This window comes from Guyanagaster necrorhizus (genome assembly GCF_019112545.1).
Source record: "Guyanagaster necrorhizus MCA 3950 unplaced genomic scaffold BT62scaffold_3, whole genome shotgun sequence".
Lineage (NCBI taxonomy): Eukaryota > Fungi > Basidiomycota > Agaricomycetes > Agaricales > Physalacriaceae > Guyanagaster > Guyanagaster necrorhizus.
In genome coordinates, this window is record NW_025064882.1 from 1,366,509 (window position 1) to 1,388,508 (window position 22,000).

Here is a 22,000-nt window from a genome sequence, read left to right on the forward strand (position 1 = left end):
GATGTATATAAATAACTGCATTGCTTCGTGATCGACGGTGCCTGCTAATTTGATCCCATCCACCAGAGACGCGGTTGCTGGAATCCAAGAAATGCGAACATGGCCTTGGGCGACAGTGCTCGAAGGTCTCTAAGCTGCAGTTGCCGGCCTCTGTTCTCTGCCTCGCTGATTCTTCTCTCAGTCTCGAGCAGCAACTCCTCCATCTGCTTTCTAACGTCCAGCACCTCCCTTCTCGCCTCATCGAGTCTAGTTTCAAGAATTTCTAGCACCTGAGTGCGGTCGTTAGTCGCCCTGCGATGCAGTCTTTGCGCGTCTTCAATCTGCTTGGTCCGGCTGATCTCTTTCTTCCGGGAATCTTCCAATGCAGCTCTCAGCGCTTCTAGCTCCTTCGCCTGCTTCTCCTTCTCCTCCCTCAGACCATCCGCCTGTTGCTCAGTCCTAGCAAGGTGGAATTGAGTCATGGATTCTTGAGCGCGCTCTCTCTGAAGATCTTCTAGCTGACGCCGCAGATCCCTGACCTCGTTTTCCTGGGCACCCGCCCTACGGTTTGACCGTTCCGCAGTACCTCTAGCATCTGCAAGAAGTGATTGCAACTCTTCAATCCGACGCTGATCATCCGCTGCCTTCCTATTCGCCTCCTTCAAGCGGTCGGAAATCATTCCCGTAACCTTCTTCATCTCTCTGTGGCATTGTTCAATACGTGGACCGAGCTTGCTAGTCTGCCCAGCGTCTGTAAGCGTATCTGAGTCCCTGCCCGTATTATTCCATCGATATTCATACCTTTTCTTATCGCTGCCACTGCTTGTTGCTTGTCGCGTGGCTGCGGCTCTTTTTCTGGGGGAGGCAGGTCCAGAAGATTATCAAACTCTGGTGATTCGTGGTTAATCATCATGATTGGGAACGAAAAAGTAGAGGCCATTTTTAAGAGAATTCAAAGTAGGGCTTGGGCGCATTCGAGTTATGGGTAGGACATCCATTTATACAAGCGGCTCGACAAACATGCGGTGGAGGGACGTTTCCCAAGTGACATGGCCGATCGAAACCGCTGCTTGGGGCCTTTAACACTTGCACAGTCACACTTGAAAGCTTCGGTATCTGGGAAAATAGTCAGCTTTCAGTGATGACAATGCAGTCTTCACTTTCAGACTGGTACCTATGGGTAATGGATAGTTAAAAGATTTGACTAGATTCACTGGGTCAGAAGGGGGCCATTGATCCTTAATTCAGAAAATGGAAGGTGTGCATGCTCTTGAGGCGAAACTATTGCACCTCGCAGCATGTAGTCATGAGTCTTATGTACCGAAATGAACTCGAGACTGCATTCATGAGGCGGAACGTTCACACAGGATATATGAAGAGCACGAGTTGATCATGCATAATAAGAATACCAGGTATTCATGTACAAGCGTCACAAACCAGTGCGAGGATTCACGAAGTAGAAAGGAGTTGAAAAGTAGACTCGGCCAGTGAGAACAGAAAGATCAACGAACGCAACCAGAGCGCGACATTCCCTGTAAGATTTTCTCGCATCAGTGCATATTAATGAAACGAAGCCCGAATTACTTACTGCTTTAGTACAATCGCTTCGGGCTAAAAAGGTGGCAATGGCGGGAGCGGGCGTACGGGACCATTCGGTGGATATGGCAAAGGCAAGCACATTCTTGGAGGAGCACATTGCACAGGGCCATTTTGAGTAGGTGTCCAGGGTGTCTTGGCGGCAGAAGGAGCACGCTTCCGCTGAGCATGACGCCTTTCCAGGGGAGAAGTCGGGTTGACTGCTACTTTCTCCATTCTCGTGTGACGCTGGAGCTGCTGCCGCATGCGTTGCTGCCGCTGGGCTGAAGCTACCGCAGTTGCACGTTCTTGCTGTTCAGCAGCACGGCGCTCCGCTTCTCGGCGTTTCATCTCGTCCTTGCGCTTCTGCTCGCGTTCTTGGTCGTGGTTTTTCAGGATTTCTCTCGCAGAAGCTTGTGCAAAGAAAGAAGAAACATAATAGGTGCCTCGGTGACAGTTCAGGCATTGATATTGGCCCTCGGCAGCTTGTGGTGGATTATAATAACCGCATCTTTGGCATTTGCTGTGAAGGTGTGAGGGGCAACCCTTCGGAAGGCTGGAAGGAGCGAGGTTTTTTTTGACTGTATAAAAGTGGCATGAGTGAATTGACACGCATGAGGCGAAAGCATGACGTACAGAACATGCTGTGAGATCGAACAGAGAGATGATAAAGAAAAGTAAACGAGCGACGTCAACGAGAGCAAAAAGACTGGTCGAACAAGTGGGTAAGTAGAGGAGATTTCTCCGTCCCTCTTATTTATATTTGGAAGGCACAATGAAGGTGGCAAGGGTCGGAGATGATAGGCAGAAAAAGACATAACCATTTCAGGACTATATGGGAACAATGGTCTTTGTTTAAGGTGACTGCGCCTGATCTTTGCATCTAAAGACTTATAGCCGATAAGCATGGGCAAACGCGACCATACTGTCATTCTATGCAAATGATTGACAAAGCAAAGCAAGTTGACATCAGTACAAAGAAGACGAGGCCAGCAGGGCGATGACATCTTGACTTAGCAGATGAGTGCAGTCAGGTGTCTCACAAGCCAGTACCCTGACTGCACAGGTTAGAAATGTGTCTTCAGGCAACGATGAGGCGAAACTTAGCTTGATCACTCCAGAGTCAGGCCTCAGTGACGACACGGACTCAGTCTCGAAATATTGAACGCTGAGGCCCAGTTTTAGTCATATGAATCAGATACGAACACGTAGCTGAAGTGTATAAGAGAACGTACCAGTGCAGTGAGAACGTTCGGAACACAAAGCTAAGGGAAGATAGGCGTCTTGAAGATCAACCCAGGACCTAGTACTGTTCTAACAACGAACTATACGGCTCTTCCACAAGAACAAAAAAATTGTACGATGCCGCGACAATACTCAGAGGCAGGGGGAAAATACGCGATGGTCAGATGATGGCATAGATTGACCTGGAGACTAATTTGGAAATCACCTTCGGCAACGACTTGAATTGTTCCATGTCGAAAAGAAAGGCCTCTGAACAGGAAGATCCTGAAATACGTGGTGGGACTAAATCGCGACGCTTGGAAGGAACCAACTCTATCTCATACCCAGATCTCAATCTTTCTCATGGCCAACGACCGACACCATTCCAGAAGCCCATGCCTATCATTTCGTTCTCATACACGCCATCTCGCACTTTAGAGTTCAACGACCTGGCTTTGCGGTATTTTGTTGATCCGCCTATTGGTGCCCAATTGTCTTATGGATATAATAACTGGGTACGACGACCGGAAGAGAAAGGCCGCATTGATGGCCTCTTGAAAGCTCTTAGCTGGGTGAGGAGCCAGGGAAAAGTGGGCCTAGACGACCTGGCGGTTGTTTCGTGGCGCGGTGTGATGACCAGGTATATCGCGTCGAGCCCCCCTCCGTCGTATTGTCTTATATCGTTCTCCAGGCTTTTAACAGCTCCCTACGAGGATCGCGATGGCTGGGAATTAAATGTCATGTATATCAACGGCACCATGTATTTCGAAGAGCATATATCCAATCAGAAGCTCAGCGAAAGGTCAGCACTCTTCTTTATCAGTAATATGTCCGTTAACCAGAGTGTATCAGGGAAAATATGGAACCCCGACATCGAAAGCAGTCTTATTTTGGCTATGCCTTTGAGTCATACGGGACATCAGAGACCCCCCGTAGGCCTCCCCCGAAACCAGGTTCCAAAGATCCGCTAGGATGGGGAGGAAACGTGGATACCAACGTGCAATGGTGTAGCGTTGTGCGGACTAAACTTGGCGATAGCCGACTCATCATTGGAGGCGAAGTCGATTGCGTTCGAGGTTTTCGTGTCTCTCAATTTCCCGTGCTTCAATTCATCGTTATGCCACAGACAGATACACTGGAACGACTGATTCATTCGTAGAGCTCAAGACGTCTCTAACAATACGGGGCCCCCACGATGAAGCAAAATTCGAGAAGTGAGTCATTTCTTTATGTATTTCATTTCATTTCTGTGATCGCATGACAGGAAATTACTCAAGATTTATTTCCAATCATTCCTCCTTGGCGTACCGGTGAGTTACCAAGGTATTATTATTATACGCTCAGCTCAAACAATGTCTTTTTTTTTTCCAGGAGATCACGGTCGGATTTCGAACACCGTCCGGCGAGGTGAGACGAGGGTTTCGCTCTCAGGCACTTATTAATAATAATGATCCAGGTGACAACTGTACAGACCTTCGATACGACAAAAATACCCCGTCTTGTACGAGGAAAGCCTGGTTCCTGGGATCCATCAATATGTTTGAATTGGGGCCAGGAGATATTAACATTTCTCAAGAAGATTCTCCAAGGAAGTGATGCGGAAAAAGCCTCCGTATGGCGAGTGAAGTTTGTGCCGAAAGAGGGTGTGACAATTGTGAAGCTGACTGATAACCTCGTGGACGAGGTTGTGAACGGGGAGGAAAGGGTGGGCTTTCTGCCACAATGGTACTGGGACGAAATTCAGACCGTAGCGACAGTAGCGCAGTCAACCTCCGGCTCCGTCGCAGGATGGCAAATATGAAAAAAAAAAAAAGGAATTTCTTTAGGGAAAACCTTTTCGGCTGTACTTTAGCGGAAAATTGTAAGACTGGGTAAAACGGCAAGCTCCGATATGGCGCGTCACTCGCGTTTGGTCCGTTTCTGAATCGACTTTTACTCATCGTTCGTGCCCACCACGCCCAGTGTCTGACCTCCTCTTCTCGTTGCCGTCCACAGCGGCGAGCGTCCTTCTGTCTTTGTTTTCACTGCGTAACGCAGTGGACGCGCGTTTATGGCTACCCCTTCGTCTTCCGCCACGTCGCCATCACCTCCCATGACCTATATCCCTCACCCATCCGCCGGATCCCAGTCGACCTCGTCGCTGTCCTCAGAGACTTTCGACAGAGAGCACAAGAAAAAAGCCGTTCAGAAGTTTCTAGCCAGGGCTGAGCTTTCCAACGTAGGTACTCGTTGCTGTTCGACTCCCAGACGCGTCGTTTGATCTGCTGTGATGGGCCCATTTCCCTGGTTGAAGGCCGTCCACAGCTCATTTTCCGGGCTACAGGGTGCTCTTTCTGTTTTTCCCTGTCGTTGTCCTAACATTTCTACAAATATGCTGATGACTCCTATATCTCTCTCCTTGAACAGGTTACCCGTGCATTGCGAACACGCTTATCCTATGCCTCCCACAAAACTACCAACAATGCCCCCAATGCGTCCTTACGTGACTTTGAATCGCAGAGCCAGTCTCCAGCCAATTCGTCTGCCTTCGCCCGCAGCAACACCGCCAGACGCAAACCACCGACGACCAGCAGCTATCATGCCAATCTAGCTACTCATGGAATGAGTGGCGCAGGATCTACTAGCAGTCCTCTCCGAAGGGGTAGTTCAGGTCCGATCACACTGACAGCTGGTCTTTCGTCGCGCGGCAGCTTTTTGGGTATCAATGGTACACCTACCAGCGCAGGGGATCTCAGCAGCAGCGCTTCGCGACAATCAGTCGGTGGGCCGACGCTTTTTACGTCTATCCTGGCGCCGCCACCTACACAGCAGGCGCGCACTATTTTGAACGCTAATGATCCACCTGTTGCTCCTCCTATACGACCCGCTCCATCGCCCCAGATGCAGGGCGGTGGGGTAGCGCGGAGCATTGCAGAGGGAACGCGTGCGCATTCTAAAAGCCGGCGCCCCGACGGAGCTGGATCAGGCAAAGGCAAACACCGAGCCAGGACCTCAGACCGTGGCGACCTTGACGCAGATGGCGATGTTGACATGAAGGCAGCTCAGACTCTAACCTCTCTGCTCCTGCACCACCGACCTTCAATATCTGGCAGTGTGTCATCACCGCGCTCAAGTTTCGATGGATCAGATGCAGGGTCCACACAATCATATTCACAGTATACTCAGAGTTCTGCTCGGGGCTTTCCCAATACGGGACCACCTCTATCCTCCAGTCTCGCTTCGACGTCTACCATTTCTGTTGGTTCCTATCGAGATAAGACCCCCCCTCCCATGTCGAACGCGCCCCCTTCTCAGCAAACAACACCACGACCGGCTCCTACTGACAATGAAGCTGCGGATCTGATGCTGTTCCTAGCAACATCTCCGTCACCTGCGCGTCCGTCCAATAAAGATGCCAAGGACATGGCCGCGTATCGTACATTAGGGGGCGGCGCGGGAGTGTTGCGGGCCAAGGGCCGGGTCTTGTTTCCCACCGCTCCCGGTGAACCAAATAGTCAAGATGCGGGCAGGGTCAATCCCCGTGGGACAGGGTCTGGGCTATCTCGTGGTGGGGAGAGTAGTTTTACGTCCAGCATCTCCAGTATTGGAAGCGATTTGGGTGGGCGACGCGATTCCATTCCAGGCGTCGATAGTGGTATGTCCAGATCATCGAATCGTTCATCTACACCTGCTCAGCTCCTTCCGCCGCCGTCTTTTCCCTCGCAAATGTCCGTTCCGTCGAGTCCATCTGGCCGCCGCAAGTCAGTTGACGGTAGCCCAAGACCAGGATCAGCCCATGATTTCAACTTCCATGATTTTATTAACGCGTCTCCTTCACCCTCTCGAGGCTACCCTCAACACAACAGATTAACGGGCCTGCGTGCCGATGTTGGAAGAAAGTTGTTTGAGGGAGAACAGATGCGTCTGGGAATGCAAGGAGGTCATATGAAGAGACCGGACGACCGAGGCCTGGGTGCAGGAATCGATTTGTTGAAGAGTTAATGCAGAGTGCATTTTCTCTTCTCTCTCATATTTATTTTCCAGCCACATTTGATGGTGTATAGACGCCATCCTGGTCATGCGTTTTCGACCGCGTCCCTCATTTCCAATCACCCTCATGTGTTCCTTTCGCTTCATCGTTCCTCCTGCCTGCTATGTTGTATCAATCAAGCGGATTACATCAACAAGTTGTATCATCAGCACAACATCACAACCACCATTCCCCATCCTCCATCCAAAGTCATCTGTACCCAGCATCATCATCTCTTCAAACCTTGCAGATATTATTGAAGGTCTTGTTTATGATCAAATGACGACCTCTAACGAAGGAGTTATCCGCCGATTATGTATATCCGCACCGACGCCTGGTATGGGATCCGCGGACGGACAATTCTATCTCTATAATTCGATTTCTATTCACGATGCGTCTCTCTGTTCTTGCTGTTTTCGTTCTCCAGAATCTCTTTCTTCTTTGTAATAATAATATTTATTCCAAGCTGTTCGAGTCGTTTCGTCGTTGTCTTGACTTATTATCTACTTTCATTCTCCGACTTTCGCCTACATAACTCATCCATGAAGGTCTCCGGTTTGTCTGTCAATGCTCGACGCTTTCTATATAGCTGTACTGTATCCTAATCGATGCAAACAATTCGATTTCTCCCTTGATGTTAACATTGAGCGGGAGATACCGTGGTCGTTCTCCGGGCCGGTTTCTACCTTTTACAAGTTCCTGTCTCCATTTCATGCATTTTTCTGTCCCACATGATGAAGAAGCTAAGATATGATGATAAGACCACTCTATCGCATAAGAAATGCTTAACTTGTCGCCCTCTGCCTCTTTTCTCGTGATCTTTCCGTCATTAGTCGTCTCTCTGAAATGGCTTTGAAAGACGAACTTGCGCTGGTTTCCCAGTATCGTAACGCCTATGTATTGGCTTTCTCGGCAGCGATGGGAAGCGTTTTCTACGGATGGGACATGTAGGGTTTCAGGACATCACATTACACTATCTAAGTCTTAGTCTGACTTTGAGTGCAGCGGTCTCATTGGCGGTGTTCTGTCTCTTGCGTCCTTCCAAGAATATTTCGGCTTAGACAAAGCATCTGCATCCGTCAAAGCTGACCTGAGTGGTAACATCGTATCTGTATTACAGGGTGGATGTTTGTCAGTCGTCAAGCACATAAATTCATCAGCCTTCAGCTAATACATGTCGACGTCGTAGCTTCGGAGCGCTCGCCATGGGCTACTTCTCTGGCCGCTTTGGACGCAAGCCTTGTCTGATTGCATCCGGAATTATATATCTCATTGGCAGCTTGATCCAATCCATCGTTGGACTCGGAAGTTCTCAGAAAGTTGGTCTCCGTGTCCTGTACTGCAGCCGATTTGTGGGTGGCGTAGGTGTTGGAATGGTTTCGGCCCTCGTTCCGGCATATATTTCAGAATGCACTCCAGGAGCTATTCGGGGAAGATGTACGGGAATGATCCAACTTGCGAACAATATTGGGATCATGCTTAGCTGTAAGTGGTTAGACCGGCTGGTGTTAGTACCACGTCCTTACTATCACGTTTCAGTCTGGGTCAACTATAGCGCATCGAAGGATATACCTCGTGGAGAGATACAATGGCGCGTGCCTTTCATCGTGCAGTAAGTCTATATTTGCACTCACTCCAAGACGCGTGTCCTTTTAAGTATATGTTTGTTTCTTCATAGGATGGTTCCTGGAGTCCTTTTCACCATAGCCATCTTGTTCCAACCGGAATCACCGCGATGGCTAGTCGAGCACCGACAGTATGACCGTGCTGCCCGAACGCTCGCCTTTGTTGCAAGAAAATCGGTTGAGGATGAATCGGTTCAAGAAACGCTGGACGAGATCAAGAGCGATTTCGAGGGTAAACAGAAGCTGCCTTTGCAAAGTCAGTTTCTGCTAATGGGGGAGTCGCGGTCCACGGCCTTGCGTTGCTTTATTCCTTCTTTGGTCATGTTCTTCCAGCAATGGACAGGTACAAATGCCATCAATTACTTCAGCCCTCAGATATTTGCAAGTCTTGGAATATCGGGCACCACCTCTGGCCTTTTTGCTACAGGTACGAGTAATGCATGCACTAGTAGTTGGGAATGGACACTCAGACCGCTTTCGCCAGGCATCTACGGCGTCGTGAAGGTTTGTCCCTGATATACCCGTTGGTACCTACATTTGACGGTTCATGTTAGGTTGTCGCGGTCGCTACCGTACTGGTCTTCGCCGTTGAAGGCATAGGGAGAAAGAGATGCTTAATAATCGGCGGAATAGGGCAAGCCGCAACGATGCTCTGGATCGGTGGGTACAGCGCCATTCACACCTCTGGGGCTGTGGTTCCCGCGAGCTACGTCTCCATCGTCGCTGTGTACCTCTACGCTGTGGCCTACTGTGTCGGCTTTGGGCCTCTTCCATGGGTAGTTGCTGGGGAAGTTGCCCCTAATCACCTTCGCACCGTTGCACTGTCTCTCGCCATCGGCGTCAACTGGCTCTTTTCTTTTACGATCTCAAAACTCACACCTATTATGCTAAATGAGATTACCTACGGCACCTTCCTTCTTTTTGGTCTCTGCTGCGTTATCATGACGATATGGGCATATGCGTTCCTTCCGGAAACGTCTGGATATGCCCTGGAAGACATAAAGTACCTGTTTGAAAAAGATGTTATCCTTCGGGCATTGCAGGATGCTCCCGGAGGTACCATTTTCCTCCAAGGGAAGAGAGCGGTCCCTTTGGAGGAACGTGTTGCCCAGGACGCTCGCCGTTCATTGTATATTGACGATAGTGAAGCCATTCGAAAATCCCCTGAAGAGGAGATAACTGTGGAGCCTCGCATCTAATGTAGCTAGACCGCAACTTATGTCATATATTGAAGTCCGCCCGCAATGGTAAACAAGGAATGAATTTCGAATTCGGAGCTCTAGATGTGACTCCCAGAATGGCGGCTTACCTTCGTAGCTGGCTTACGCCCCAGCCAGCTCCTGCTCTTTCATCCTTACCCACCCCAGAGATTCGCACAGTTTTTGCTCCGCTTTCTGATGACGACGACGATGACGGCGATGTCACTGAGACCGAGAGAGATCTAGATGTCCCGCCAGCGTTTCCTAGCCTAGATAGTGCCCAAAGAGCCCATACGTCTATCATCCCGAAAATCCTTTCTGATACTGCGCTAATGCCGCCACCGCCTCTACCTCAGCTAGCTGTCCGGACCCCTGGCGTTGCGAGAGCGTCTAGCTCCCTTGCTGTTCCTCCTACTACGACCAAGCCGCCTGTGCAATCGTCCATGAAGAGAGAAAAAGTGGCTTTAGCTCCTGGACATAGTCCACTTGATTGGGCGAAGCTCAAGTCTTCCGGCCAGGACCTAAGAGTAGGTCGTCCAACAGCATTGACGTACAGTACAACTGACACAGCTATGTAGGGCGTAGATACTCTTTTGCGAATACCGCCATCTGTATTGAAACAACACAACACTCGAGATGATGCTTGGTCTGTGTTTAATGGAAAGGTGTACAATATCACGCCGTATCTTGCGTTTCACCCGGGAGGGGAGAAAGAACTTATGCGTGTTGCTGGACGAGATGGAACAAAGCTTTTCGGTTCGTTTTTCCTGCCGTTCGCAGTCACTCGTCTTATGTGTCATATCTAGGGCTAACTCATGCATGGGTCAACGTAGACTTCATGCTCGACGCGTGTATGATTGGTTTCCTCATCCCCGAGCCTACCTCCTAAAGGCAGTGTTCTGTTGCTGCACGCCTGTCTAATCACAACGATATTTTCTACTCTTTAGATCTACCAGAATAGAGGTATGCGCACCTTCTTTTTTTTTATGCTGCTTGTTAAAGGAATTAAGATTCAACTATAGCTACAGACTACAACTAGGTACTCTGATATACACGTAATAAAGCAAAATCAACAGCAATAATAATAAATAATGCGACACGAACAATGGGTAAGTCATGGCGTCCGAAATTGCAAAATCTCATCCAGTACTGTCAAGTCAAGCGTAGGAATATCTCGTTGAGAGGCAAGAAGGAAGAAGGACTTTTGCATACCAGTTAGCTGAACAAAACGAATTGTATTAATACCTTTCTGGATTGCGTGAGTAATTTCCAAAGGATTGTGTATGTTACTCTGACAAGGCTTAATGTCAGAAATATTTCAAAGTCATGACAGGATCACTAACGAGATCACCAGGGAAAAGGACTCTTCCTGTTGTTTTTCCAGGATTTATTTCAATGATAAGTGATCCCTGCTCTGGCCATTCTGTCTGCATGTTCCAAAGAGCACTTGCAACAGCTTTTGGTTCTTGTGATGATTCTATTAAGAGAGAATCGAGTGTCGGGACAGCAAGTGCAGTAGGGAGACATATAAGGTGCAAGAACAATTCATCTCTTGTTTTTTCTTCCGTGACAACCCAGTTGTTCCTGTGTCATTGAAGTATTGATCAAGATGAGCTTCTGAACAATGAACAGATGGAAAGACGCACTCTCTTGTAAGGTTCCATTTTGCGGCAATTTCCTCGCCGACGCTGAAGGAATATTCCAAAATGTCTGGACTGTCGCGAGAGAGTTGGAAAGCCCACACACCCGGGACATCGGAAACACTGTGGAGATTGTGCATGGGTTCCGGTTCATCATATACCGTGTGGTGTTCGGTTTTCGCTTCTGTTGTCCATTGGGAATCACGTTTAGATGGGTCTCCTCGTGCTGGCGATAATGATTCGCGGTTTAGACGCCGAGAGCTGTCGGGATATTGGCGTCTTCGATCATATCTTGACTGGCACTTAGATGATGTGCTACGATTTTGGGCGCTGTAATTATCTCTCCGAGGAGACGGGTCAGAATAATCTCGATGAGATCTCTTTTCTGGACGCCCCCGGTGTGGACTGCGGCTCTGGTCATGACTAGATCTTTGGTTAGAGAAGATGCGGGGTGTACGGGATTGATGGGTATCGGGACTAGGACTACGAGCATCGTAATGACTGGGTTTGCGGTTTACCGGAGAGAAGGAGCGAAGAGGTGATTTTGAATGACGAGATGAGCGAGTTTTGAGCTCGGACGTATACCGGTGATGTCTGGACGCGGAAGCATCATTATGAAAGCTACGATTCGTTCTGCTGTCAGAACGGACAGTATGAGAGGGCATATTGTTCCGATGATAGGACGATGATGGACGCGGCATACGCGTGGCATGCATTATGCTGTCTGGTTCAAGTTCTTCGTCTGGTTGGGGCAAAGTCAAGTCAGAACCTGCCTGCAGCATAGATTCGACAAGGCGAATACCAGGGCTAAGCATGACTCTGGGGGCAGCCGGGAGGATTTTTGGTTTTTCTGGCTCCGCTGTTGTATGAACCGATGAAACAAGGGACTGAGACCATGTCTTTGTTTCTTTGATCAAAGAGGGTGATAAACCCTTCAGAAATGTCGATGCGGGCGACTCATCGTCCGACGTGACTGCTTGTTTTTCGCGTAGTTCTGTTTTCGCTCTTTGGATAGTGTCGAGAAACAGCTCGTTGGCTTCATTTGTGACAACAGCATTTACTTTCCCCCCTAAACAACTCATATCCATCGTCGTAGGCCCTCTTCTGAGCTTGGCATTTTGTGATATGGCAGATATCAGTGTCGTGCGTGCAACATCGGCACGTATTTGCGGTGAACCACTGGAAGGAGTTGCAGAGTCTTCATATAGTATGCTCTTCCGTTGAATGGCGGCGGAGGAGATGTATTTCGAGGTGGATGGATCTGGGAACATTTGAGCCAGTGTTGAGCCCGGATTGGCGGTGGGAGTAGCAGAGCGAGAAAAGTGAGCAGAACGGCGCAAGGTTTTTGTGGCATTTTCGCTGGCCTGATTCACGGTATGTCGTCAAATAAAGGTATGAAAACAAGAAAAAAAAACGCACAAAAGGCGACTGGACCGTCATGAAATCTGAGATAAGCGCCCTTTCATCTTCACGTTCCGTGTTGGTGTCGCCGTTTCCGTACATTTCGTGACCTTGAATGCGAGAAAGGAGGTTGGAGTGGCATGGGGATATACGGTGTACAAGAGAATCGTCGGAATCTCTGTCTTCGGACGCTCGTAGACGCCTCGCAAGGCTGTTTGCACTGGGCTGAATGTGGTGTCCATGGCCCAGAGGTATCTGCTCTGGTGGCGACGACCAAAGTTTCTTTTGCTGCCCTGCAGTATCGATACGGCTCTGTAGGGTCATTGGAAACAGCATTCAGAATGTTGGTTGAACACGTGTTATGTAAACAGTGTTCACAATGTTTTCTCCGATAATTTGTTTTTCTATTTGGTATTGAAAAGCAAGGGATTTCAATTGAAAGTTTATATGAATAACTTTCACTAAATTTCATTCATACAAACTCGTCAAAGGTTTGTTGCACAGTTGTTGTACTGACAAAATGAAAAGGTCACGCATGAACGCCGGGCCGTCGCCGACGGCGCTTACGAGTCACATGCAATAATATCGGTTATGCTCCGGTTAATAATAATACCGGTTATCCGTAAGGGACACGAACCAGTTTCGCAAGTATATAATAAAACAGAACTTGTCAGATTAAGAAAAGCTCTTTTCGCAGTTACCACCATGGATTACAGCGCCCTTGCATTCAACGAGATACTGGTCAGATTGGAGGCCGACTCTGTTGCTGTGGTTACAATTAACAGGGCCGCAGAGTGAGTCCTTTTGCCATCTTTGCTTTATTTACCTGCATTCCGTATAGGCGAAATAGCTTCAGTCGAGGCTTGGTGAATGAGCTCATTCGCATCTTCGAGCTCGTCGACAAGGACGATAACATTCGGGTAGTCATCCTGACGGCAGACCCCACCGCTCCGGCCTTCTGTGCAGGCGTATGTTTCGTCTCTTTTTCAGAACCCCGTGTGAATCACTGCAGGCTTTCAGGCCGATCTATCAGACGGTTGGAAGGGTCTTTCTCGCGATGAAAAGCCGTCAGGCGCGTTATCTTGAGCACCTACTTTGCATAATATTCAATCTGCCACAGACCACCGGGATTCCGGTGGCAGAGTTGCTATGGCGATCTACAATTGCCGCAAAATAACAATTTCAGCAGTGAATGGACATGCTGTAGGCAAGCCTTCCTATCTGTCTTCAGATCTTCTCAGAATTCGTGTAGGCTGGAGCTGGCGTTACCGCTCTACAGCTTCCTTTTGATTTCCGTTTCGTCTGGTCCGGAGCTAAGATCACACTTCCTTTCGTCAGAAGAGGTGTTGTTCTAGAAAGTAAGCTAGAAACCCTGTTTGCATAAAAGCATACTTAACTTATCCTTGCGTCATCATAGGCTTAGCTTCCCTTCTTCTTCCCCGCCTCATAGGGCTCTCCCGTGCCAAGGCCTTGCTGCTCACTGGAGCCACGGTCCAGCCGGATTCTCCCTATATGCAAGGACTCTATCATGACGTGTTACCCACCAGAGAAGAGGTTTTCCCCGCAAGCTTGATTTTTGCCAAGGAACTAGCCGCCAATACATCCCAAGTGTCCATCGCGTACACGAAAGGATTGCTTCATCATCCGGGAAAGTCGATCGAAGAAACTCATCTGCTCGAGTCAAGGGCACTTGCAGAGACCTCAAAGAGTCGGGATGCAGAGGAGCTTACTCGAGCTTTCTTTGAACGACGGCGTCCGAATTTGACGGACACTGTATCCAACAATACGTCGGAGTGGTATCCGTGGGTGAGTTCGGATCACGCTTGCACTTTCCCAGTCGTTACTAAGGATGATGGATAGTGGACCGTTGTCGACGTCAAATCTAGGCTCTGAGCGATATCAGGGACGTCCTGGTATCTATTACATATAGCTATGTTGTACGCCTCAAACTGCCATCGCAGTCATCATCCAACTTCTGAATTACTAATAGTTACCAGTGAACGCCAGGTCAATGGCACATATTCATTCCTTTATTCCAAAAGCCAAGCTGTACCTTCAAGCTTCAAGTTGAACCCATTAGAAACACTGTCAATTTTTCTTCCACTTATAGCCCATAGATTACAGCTTGGAGTGAACTTACACGCCAGTCATATGACAGGTTGCGCAATACGCGTTTCCTCTGACGTAACGGTTTTCTAACAAGCACGACATTTCTGACAGTAATACTGCATATAAGACGATCTCCGCGAAGAAAGTCCTTTCCCCTTAGCAGCAGTTGCAATGGCTCCAGTCGCTATTACCGACGTCACTCCTCGCAAATCAGCCGCGAGCGAAGAAAAGCTCTTCAACCCCTTCTACTCTCCTGCTATCAGCGACGACGGCAATACTTCTTACAAGTTCGCGCAATTCAAGGTGCCACATTCCAAGCCCAATTCACAAAGAGAACTGACTATATACCTTGTAGCCTTACTTCCCGGATGTTTCCTGGGAACCACTGTCTGAATGCGAAGTCATGGAACGTGGGAAATTGGCAGATCCCGAAAAGAGAGCCTTACTAGGCGCTGCACACAAAGTCAAGCATCTCACACCAGCCATCGGAACCGAAGTTCTCGGAGTTGATCTTCGCCAGTTATCGGATGCGCAGAAGGATGAACTGTAAGTTGCTGGCAGAATTTTGAACGGTGAACAATGCCTCAATTCATTTCTTTTCAAACAGGGCCCTACTGGTAGGCGAAAGGGGTATCGTAGGTACGTAAAGTGAATGAGGGTATGATCAATGATAGTGATGTCCTTGGAACTTGATAGTCTTTCGTGATCAAGACATCGACATCTACGGCCAGCTGGATATTGCTCGCTATTATGGACCTCTCCACAAGCATGCCACAACCCCCATTCCCAAGAACGGGTTGGAAGAAGTTCATGGTGAGAATACTTCTCCTTTTTATATGAGGTTTAGTCAAACGTACTTCAATAGTGGTGTATAACGACTCATCCCGCCGGCCTGATCCGTCTGCGTTTTCTAAGTTGGAATTATGGCATTCAGATGTCAGTATATCCAGTCTCCGTCCTGCATGTGCCATATCACATTTACGATAGGTCAGCTACGAGGTCCAACCGCCCAGTACAACGTCACTCAAGGTCATCACTGGTCCCGAGTTTGGTATGGAGTTCGGCGCTTTTGTCCTTATCAATGTTGTTTACTTGTTCGCCAGGCGGGGATACTCTGTTCTCATCTGGGTCAGTGGTGAACAACCCAATAGACATGCCTTTGTACTCACCTAAATTGACGTTAAGCTACGCGTTGTACTCTTCGCTCTCCCCCGGGTTCCAGAGATATTTGGAAGGGTTGGACGCCGTTCATAGCGGCGTTGCGCAAGCGGAGGGTGCGCGCGCTGCAGGACTACCCGTGCGCCGGAAGGAAATCGAAAGCGTTCACCCCATTGTTCGAGTGCATCCGGCGACAGGGTGGAAGAGCGTCTACGTCAATCCCGGTAAACCTTATCTCATGCTTGCTGTAACGCACGTCAATTAAATGGTTGTTCCACAGGTTTCACCAGACGCATTGTGGGCGTTTCCAAGGCGGAATCCGATGCTATTCTGGCGTTCCTCTTCCACCAAATCAGCGACAACCCCGATCATCAAGTAAGAATCAAGTGGGAACCGGAATCTATCGTTTTCTGGGATAACAGGGTGGGTGGAAGATTATCAATTCAGCTTGATCATTCAAGAGCTCACCATTCGATCAGGTTGTAACCCATTCTGCGACGTTTGACTTCTGGCCCGAAACGAGGCACGCTTTAAGGGCTACTCCGCATGGAGAGAAGCCAATGTCAGTGGAAGAATATGAAAGAACGACGGGAAAAGTCGCGAAAGACCGACAGGTTGAGATTTGGAAACAGAAGGGGTTGAAGGTCGATGGTCTTGCCAAAACTGTCGGCAGACCACGAGGCTACAACGATTAATGTAATGCTGAAGAGTTCACATGTTGCATCTTGTAAATACTTCCATAGGAAATGTCGTTTGAAGGAAAAGGTAGATCTATCTTGCATCTGATCCGATTGCATACGAGCATCAGATCGATCATTGTCGTTCGGTGCTTCGGTCCGAGAAAACATGATTAATGGTGAGTGGAAGACTCGGATCCTCTTGATCATAAATTATGGTCTGCTGTCTAACCTAACCTTGAGACACACCGTCGAATGCGCGGTTTCACGTTTGAATACTACAAATCGATAGCCACTAATACTCTTTTAACAATGTTGTCGGATCTTCCAAATGGGCCTCGCAACCCCCACGGGGAGGGCTCCAGCCTCTATCCAACGACCGATTCAGGACTAGATCTACCTATTTAACGGTGGCGCCCAGGTTATCTTGATGCTATATTCATATTTGGAGTAATCCATATTAGATCCGCGTTAGATCCAACCTCCCTCTTGCAAAGTTAGCATCCCCAAGATAAAAATAATATGCATATGAAGATACTATGTACTTACTACACATTACAAGTGTTCAATGGACAGCGGACAAAGGGACGCTATGCTAACACTAAAAGCATTAATAAGATCTCGTAAAAATGTGAAGATGTCAGAAAGTCCCCCACCTCATCCCACCTCACCAAAATGCCCCCCCCCCCAGTAACACAATAGATTATGCACAGGACCCAATGGAACAACGATGCAGAGACTGAAAGTGATAGTAGCTGAGGTGAAGTTAACGAGCTCGATGCGCAATGTAGGGCGTTCAACTGACATAGGAAAACAGGAAAGGAGGCGTTTGGGAGTTATAAATGATAAATCGACAAAATACCTAACGCGTAGGGGGGTGGGAGTGCGCTGTTCTCACAAAAGATTGGGATTGCATCTGTTCCGACGAGTATGAGCGGTTATTTGTCGCCCAAGGGGGGGGAGGAGCAGCCATCGAGGTCGTCGAGGTAGAAGGAGGAGGGTGAATACTCGGCTGTGATGATAGACGACTGGCATCAGAAATAGGAGACTGCTCCTGCGCGGGCGCCACGGGCACAAGCTGGAAGGAACTTTGGTGATGTTGAGCCTGTTGAGACGTCGAAGGTCTCTCGATAGGTGATTCCGGCTCGGTTTTTCGCCGCGCTTGATGTTTGGCCGACCGAGAATGCGATTTGTCCTGCTCCGCTGCCCGTGCAGAAGCACGAAGTGTATCCATATCGATACGGGGTGGTTCGCCGCCGTTGTGCTGTTTATCTTGCTTCCGCATTAGCTTCGCATAGTCTGAAATCCCGTATATAGATCAACGACCGAGTAAAAAAAGAACATAGGTATGAATACGTACGGAGGCCACATGCATTGCATAGGGTCCTCGCCCCGTCAGGCCCTCTACGCCATTCTGGCGTCTCCCTTATATTACAGGAGTGGCATTTCCCTGGAGGTGTGGCCCGCTGCCCAGACCAAGCATCGGAAGACGAGTCAACCTCAAACGGTAGCAAAGACAGAAAATATATACTCACGCTTCGCTTCCTGTATTTATTCTTTGTCTGACCAATTGAACCACCGCCTCCGGCAGTACTTGTCGCACGTTTGCTACGTATTAGCTCCATGTCAAGTTCAGCCGCAGACGGTGGTTTAGGTGCAGGATCAGGTGAAGCATATTCCTATTGAGATCAGGGTCGTGGCGTAAACATCTTTAACGCCGACACTCAAGAAACCAGTACGCACCTCAGGGTACGGTCCTTCGGTTTCGCCCGCAGCACCGTCATGAGACATATCTTCCCATGGACGCTTAGGTTGCCGATGATCATCGGGAGACCTGACAGTCACCGGGCTGTCAGTTCTGACACGCTCGCCGTCGGGTTGCATCTGTCGCCGAAGATCTTCCAAAAGACGGACAACGTAGTTGGCTCGGTGTTGCATATCAGCCAGCTCCGCAGGAGAGGGTTGAGAATGAGGAATGCTGGCTTGCATTTGTGCTACATTTGAAATGTTTGAATTTGCTAGATGGCCAGGATTATTCCTAGAGACGCACCATAACGGCTGGCAAATGAATATAAAATCGAACAATGCTTGACGATCTATTTCAAGGGGTGAAATGATGCGAAAGTTATGGAGACACATCTCTTACCTCATTAACTAGGCTGTCGCGAGCAGAGGCGCCATTCGGAGGATAAGAAGCAGTTCGCGTATCAACATCAGTAGGAATCAGAGCCGTTGTTCTGGTAAAAGAAGGTTGTGGTTGGGGCTGCTGGACAGGCGGACGTGGTGCCGGAACATGCATTGCCTGGGGCTGAGGTTGCTGATGTATGTTCTGATGGGGATGCTGCTGTACTGGCGGCTGAGGTGCTGGGGCAGGTATGGCTGCGGGGCCAGGCGCTGGGGCAGGCGCGGGTACGGGTGCAGGGGTAGGTATAGGTTGCTGATGGTGATGTTGATGCATAAGATGAGAAGGCGCAGGTGGATGGTGAGCATGCGGCTGAGAATGCTGTTGTTCCCAATGGTCCTGAGGTGGCGGCGGTGGAGGATGGACAGGTGATTGGTATGCCGGATTCATGTGGTGAGGATGTTGAGCATGAACTTCCGGAGGCCGCGGCTGGGAAGGCGGCATGTATGGCTGCTGATAGGACGCGTATCCAGGATGAGGTTGCACCGGACTATGATGATGCATACTGTGGGTATGAGAAGAGGGACTAGGATGTACTGGCGGGCCGGGAGGCATAGAATGGTAGGGGCTTGCCGGATGCTGCTGATGTTGCTGATGCGACGGGTGAGGCGGCGGCTGGTGCGGCGGCTGTTGATGCGGCTGGTGAGCCTGATGAGGATGCATGTACGGCGTGTGAGCATAATGAGCAGGAGAATACGACATCTATTCATGCGACGAGCGGTCAAATAACAGGCACTACAAACACGGTAGATGACTTACAGGAGGCGGTCGTGCATCGCGGGGCACATCGACAGAAGAGGAGCTACTTGTACGAGCTCGTTTGTGGTGGCCATGCACATGGGACAAATCGTCACCGCCGCGCACGGTTCCACTACTGCTGGCCATGGGTGCTGGCGCCTGAGCCATTTGCCCAGAAAGGGGCATCCCAGGAGCGACATAATGATCATGTCTTGGAGGAGGGTGTGAATAATCAATGATTTTATGTACAGGTTGTTCGTGGCCTGCAGACAAAGGTGGGGTATGCTGCTGCTGAGGCTCTGGATGGTGAGTCGACGCGGGCGAGATGGAACTATGCGTATTTGCGCGTCGCCACTGTTCAACATGACGAAGAGATGGGTCTTGGCGAAGGTCCTGGCGCACTTGATGGTCCTGGCGCACAGAATGGTCCTGCAACTGGGCACAAGGATCGACAGCTACTGATACATGTCCAGAAGAAGGACCGTCCTGGTCCAATGGAGGCAAATGATAGGAGAAATTGAGGTCTTTTAGTGAGGGCAAGCGCCTGTTATTGTACGGATTGGGCGGGGGAGGAAGCGAGTATCTCGAGTCCTGGGCTGCATGATGAGCAGCAGCCATGGGCGGGCTACCAAGGATCGGCTGTATGAAAAGAAAGTGAGATCAGGAGATGCAGCCGTGATGGAGTGCTTTCGATGCAGTTTTCGAATCTGGATATATGTATCTCCCGATGACGGCGGATCTTGAAATAAGAACAAGTCAACGGACGTGCAATTTTCGCCGGGAAAAGAGGGAATAAGAACCTGAATTCCACACAAGGGCACCTATTCCTTCTGTTGGCGAATAGCAAAGGAGACGAACACGTCGGCGACGAACAGGACAGCCAGCAAACGAGGCAGCAGGCACTACAGTTGGCAAGAGACCAGTGTCGGCAAGGGGAAAGAGAGGGCGCTGGTGTCGATGGTGATGGAAGACCAAGGAGAGTTGCGAACAATTGAGCGGACGGATATGCGCCTTGGACCAAATCACCCCAGCCCGTCAGATCTCGCTTTGGCGGAGTTTAAAATGTCGTTATTTTTTTGTTATTTTGTAGATAAATTTATTGGGCCTCAAATTTACTGGAAACACTGCTTGGTCGTTATATATCAGCCATTGTACGAGCTGGCTAGTGCTGTATCAGTGTTTTATTCCATATGATATCCGTGCTCGCCCTCTTTTCACGCTTTAGAGAGGCTGAAACGCCAATACACGCAATCTCTGATCCACTTCTGTCCTATCTAGATCGATTAATCAACCCTTACGTGACGAGTTGGTGACTTTTTATTCTCAGATGCGAAAGGCAAATCGGTGTCCCCTTCTCCTGCCCTTCTGCGGCTACTCCACCTTTGAGATGCTCTCCGTGTGTGCTCCAGTCCCTCTAGGACCTGCCTCAAAGTGTCGTTACGCTTTCTGCATTTTTCCCTCACGTGTAGTACCTGATCAGATCCAGTAATTTCAAGGGCCCTGAGCAAGATCACATTAGGGCAGATGGGAACAAACGTCGTGGAAATTGCCGAATCTCGCTGTGGTGCTCTTACTCCATTTGCTCGACTGGGACTACCTCTTACAACATGCCGTTCTACTGCTATCTGCTCGTTTTCTCCTTGTCCCCGACGCCACGAGGTCCAGGCCTTGTGGCACTGGTACTGTATCAGCTGCACCCTATGGTACTATACGATCTTGAAGTTGGTTTGCATCTATGCCTATGGGCGTCAGCCTGTTATGAATTTGTGTATGTCGGCATAGATGCCGTTTCCGTCTGAACGGGAGCAATACTTTCAGGCAATTTCATTCCTGTAAAAGATTCGTGCTCCACAGGGGTTCAATTTCATCTCATGGAGTACCTTCACTTGACAGCAAGACCGAAAACATACGTTTGCGTACAGGCTGTCCTGGCATTATCCGGAAATCTTGACAATCCGGAAGGGCCTAATAACTCTGTAGCGGCTCCGAGCCGATCCCAACGCATCTCAGCAGTACGCCTTATATAAATGTGGATAGACTTTCAACATGTATAGGACTCTTATCGTCCGCGGCCCATCCGCCTTCGTCCTGGAATCTGGCACGCCTGCACTCGCGTACCAGTACGAACTCTGTTTCTACCCGGGGGGAAATCCCTGAACCCTGCGGAGCAAACACGGATGTTCGAGACATGCTGAATGAATGACACGCATGATATGCGTATTCGACTGGATGGATAAAAAGACAGGCACAGGCATTTAAAAGTATTGTTCTCAGGCCTGGCTGCTTCCTGTCATGCATGGAACTTGCTGTGAATGCTCTTATCCGGCATCAGCTACTACGACGAGAAGCCTGGCGGGGATGAAGACACCAGGATAATCGGAGCTCGTCGAAGGTTTCTGCCAGAAGGACAGCCGTCTCTGTCCGACAGAAGCTGCTATATCACCCCCCCACCCCCCCATGACATCCTCGGAAACATGTGGTTTC

The 22,000-nt window shown here is 49.3% G+C and overlaps 10 protein-coding genes across 10 annotated transcripts; 6 read left to right on the forward strand and 4 right to left on the reverse strand.

Annotated features, from left to right (window-relative positions):
• Positions 1-44: 44 nt before the first annotated feature.
• Positions 45-1,002, reverse strand: BT62DRAFT_1071895 (uncharacterized protein; the record flags this gene model as incomplete). The annotated part of the gene is made up of 2 exons (XM_043178814.1): positions 781-1,002; positions 45-730 (listed from the first exon to the last, which is right to left on the reverse strand). Exons 1-2 carry the CDS (start codon positions 917-919, stop codon positions 45-47), a joined length of 825 nt encoding a protein of 274 aa, XP_043044820.1. The 5' UTR covers positions 920-1,002.
• On the reverse strand, positions 959-2,197 carry BT62DRAFT_1000564 (uncharacterized protein; the record flags this gene model as incomplete). Its single annotated transcript, XM_043176656.1, has 5 exons — positions 959-1,095; positions 1,417-1,511; positions 1,568-1,590; positions 1,624-2,135; positions 2,191-2,197. The coding sequence occupies 5 exons, from the start codon at positions 2,195-2,197 to the stop codon at positions 959-961; spliced, it is 774 nt and encodes a 257-aa protein (XP_043044821.1).
• Positions 2,198-3,008: 811 nt separating this feature from the next.
• Positions 3,009-4,620, forward strand: BT62DRAFT_942156 (RAI1-domain-containing protein). The gene is made up of 7 exons (XM_043187819.1): positions 3,009-3,418; positions 3,470-3,580; positions 3,631-3,854; positions 3,905-3,992; positions 4,043-4,088; positions 4,150-4,185; positions 4,235-4,620. Exons 1-7 carry the CDS (start codon positions 3,030-3,032, stop codon positions 4,577-4,579), a joined length of 1,239 nt encoding a protein of 412 aa, XP_043044822.1. The 5' UTR covers positions 3,009-3,029; the 3' UTR covers positions 4,580-4,620.
• Positions 4,621-4,870: 250 nt separating this feature from the next.
• BT62DRAFT_916357 (uncharacterized protein) lies at positions 4,871-6,759 on the forward strand (the record flags this gene model as incomplete). The annotated part of the gene is made up of 2 exons (XM_043183985.1): positions 4,871-4,996; positions 5,185-6,759. 2 exons carry the CDS (start codon positions 4,871-4,873, stop codon positions 6,757-6,759), a joined length of 1,701 nt encoding a protein of 566 aa, XP_043044823.1.
• Positions 6,760-7,523: 764 nt separating this feature from the next.
• BT62DRAFT_927000 (general substrate transporter) lies at positions 7,524-9,670 on the forward strand. The gene is made up of 7 exons (XM_043185159.1): positions 7,524-7,734; positions 7,793-7,918; positions 7,977-8,272; positions 8,327-8,399; positions 8,466-8,839; positions 8,897-8,916; positions 8,967-9,670. Exons 1-7 carry the CDS (start codon positions 7,634-7,636, stop codon positions 9,609-9,611), a joined length of 1,635 nt encoding a protein of 544 aa, XP_043044824.1. The 5' UTR covers positions 7,524-7,633; the 3' UTR covers positions 9,612-9,670.
• A 12-nt stretch (positions 9,671-9,682) lies between these two features.
• BT62DRAFT_927001 (cytochrome b5) lies at positions 9,683-10,821 on the forward strand. The gene is made up of 4 exons (XM_043185160.1): positions 9,683-10,138; positions 10,190-10,367; positions 10,418-10,574; positions 10,622-10,821. Exons 1-3 carry the CDS (start codon positions 9,710-9,712, stop codon positions 10,498-10,500), a joined length of 690 nt encoding a protein of 229 aa, XP_043044825.1. The 5' UTR covers positions 9,683-9,709; the 3' UTR covers positions 10,501-10,574; positions 10,622-10,821.
• BT62DRAFT_927002 (uncharacterized protein) lies at positions 10,602-12,999 on the reverse strand. The gene is made up of 4 exons (XM_043185161.1): positions 12,671-12,999; positions 11,258-12,615; positions 10,955-11,195; positions 10,602-10,902 (listed from the first exon to the last, which is right to left on the reverse strand). Exons 1-4 carry the CDS (start codon positions 12,974-12,976, stop codon positions 10,726-10,728), a joined length of 2,082 nt encoding a protein of 693 aa, XP_043044826.1. The 5' UTR covers positions 12,977-12,999; the 3' UTR covers positions 10,602-10,725.
• A 358-nt stretch (positions 13,000-13,357) lies between these two features.
• Positions 13,358-14,545, forward strand: BT62DRAFT_883035 (enoyl-CoA hydratase/isomerase; the record flags this gene model as incomplete). The annotated part of the gene is made up of 7 exons (XM_043182730.1): positions 13,358-13,446; positions 13,494-13,620; positions 13,673-13,697; positions 13,740-13,855; positions 13,905-14,010; positions 14,070-14,458; positions 14,513-14,545. The coding sequence occupies 7 exons, from the start codon at positions 13,358-13,360 to the stop codon at positions 14,543-14,545; spliced, it is 885 nt and encodes a 294-aa protein (XP_043044827.1).
• On the forward strand, positions 14,440-16,706 carry BT62DRAFT_927003 (alpha-ketoglutarate-dependent sulfonate dioxygenase). The gene is made up of 12 exons (XM_043185162.1): positions 14,440-14,458; positions 14,513-14,594; positions 14,647-15,064; positions 15,117-15,307; positions 15,369-15,400; positions 15,458-15,574; positions 15,627-15,697; positions 15,749-15,812; positions 15,865-15,889; positions 15,947-16,143; positions 16,200-16,342; positions 16,399-16,706. The coding sequence occupies exons 3-12, from the start codon at positions 14,933-14,935 to the stop codon at positions 16,612-16,614; spliced, it is 1,188 nt and encodes a 395-aa protein (XP_043044828.1). The 5' UTR covers positions 14,440-14,458; positions 14,513-14,594; positions 14,647-14,932; the 3' UTR covers positions 16,615-16,706.
• A 467-nt stretch (positions 16,707-17,173) lies between these two features.
• On the reverse strand, positions 17,174-20,334 carry BT62DRAFT_416776 (uncharacterized protein). The gene is made up of 8 exons (XM_043180828.1): positions 20,317-20,334; positions 19,538-20,255; positions 18,743-19,480; positions 18,647-18,692; positions 18,340-18,590; positions 18,132-18,275; positions 17,957-18,062; positions 17,174-17,895 (listed from the first exon to the last, which is right to left on the reverse strand). Exons 2-8 carry the CDS (start codon positions 20,132-20,134, stop codon positions 17,459-17,461), a joined length of 2,319 nt encoding a protein of 772 aa, XP_043044829.1. The 5' UTR covers positions 20,135-20,255; positions 20,317-20,334; the 3' UTR covers positions 17,174-17,458.
• Positions 20,335-22,000: the final 1,666 nt, after the last annotated feature.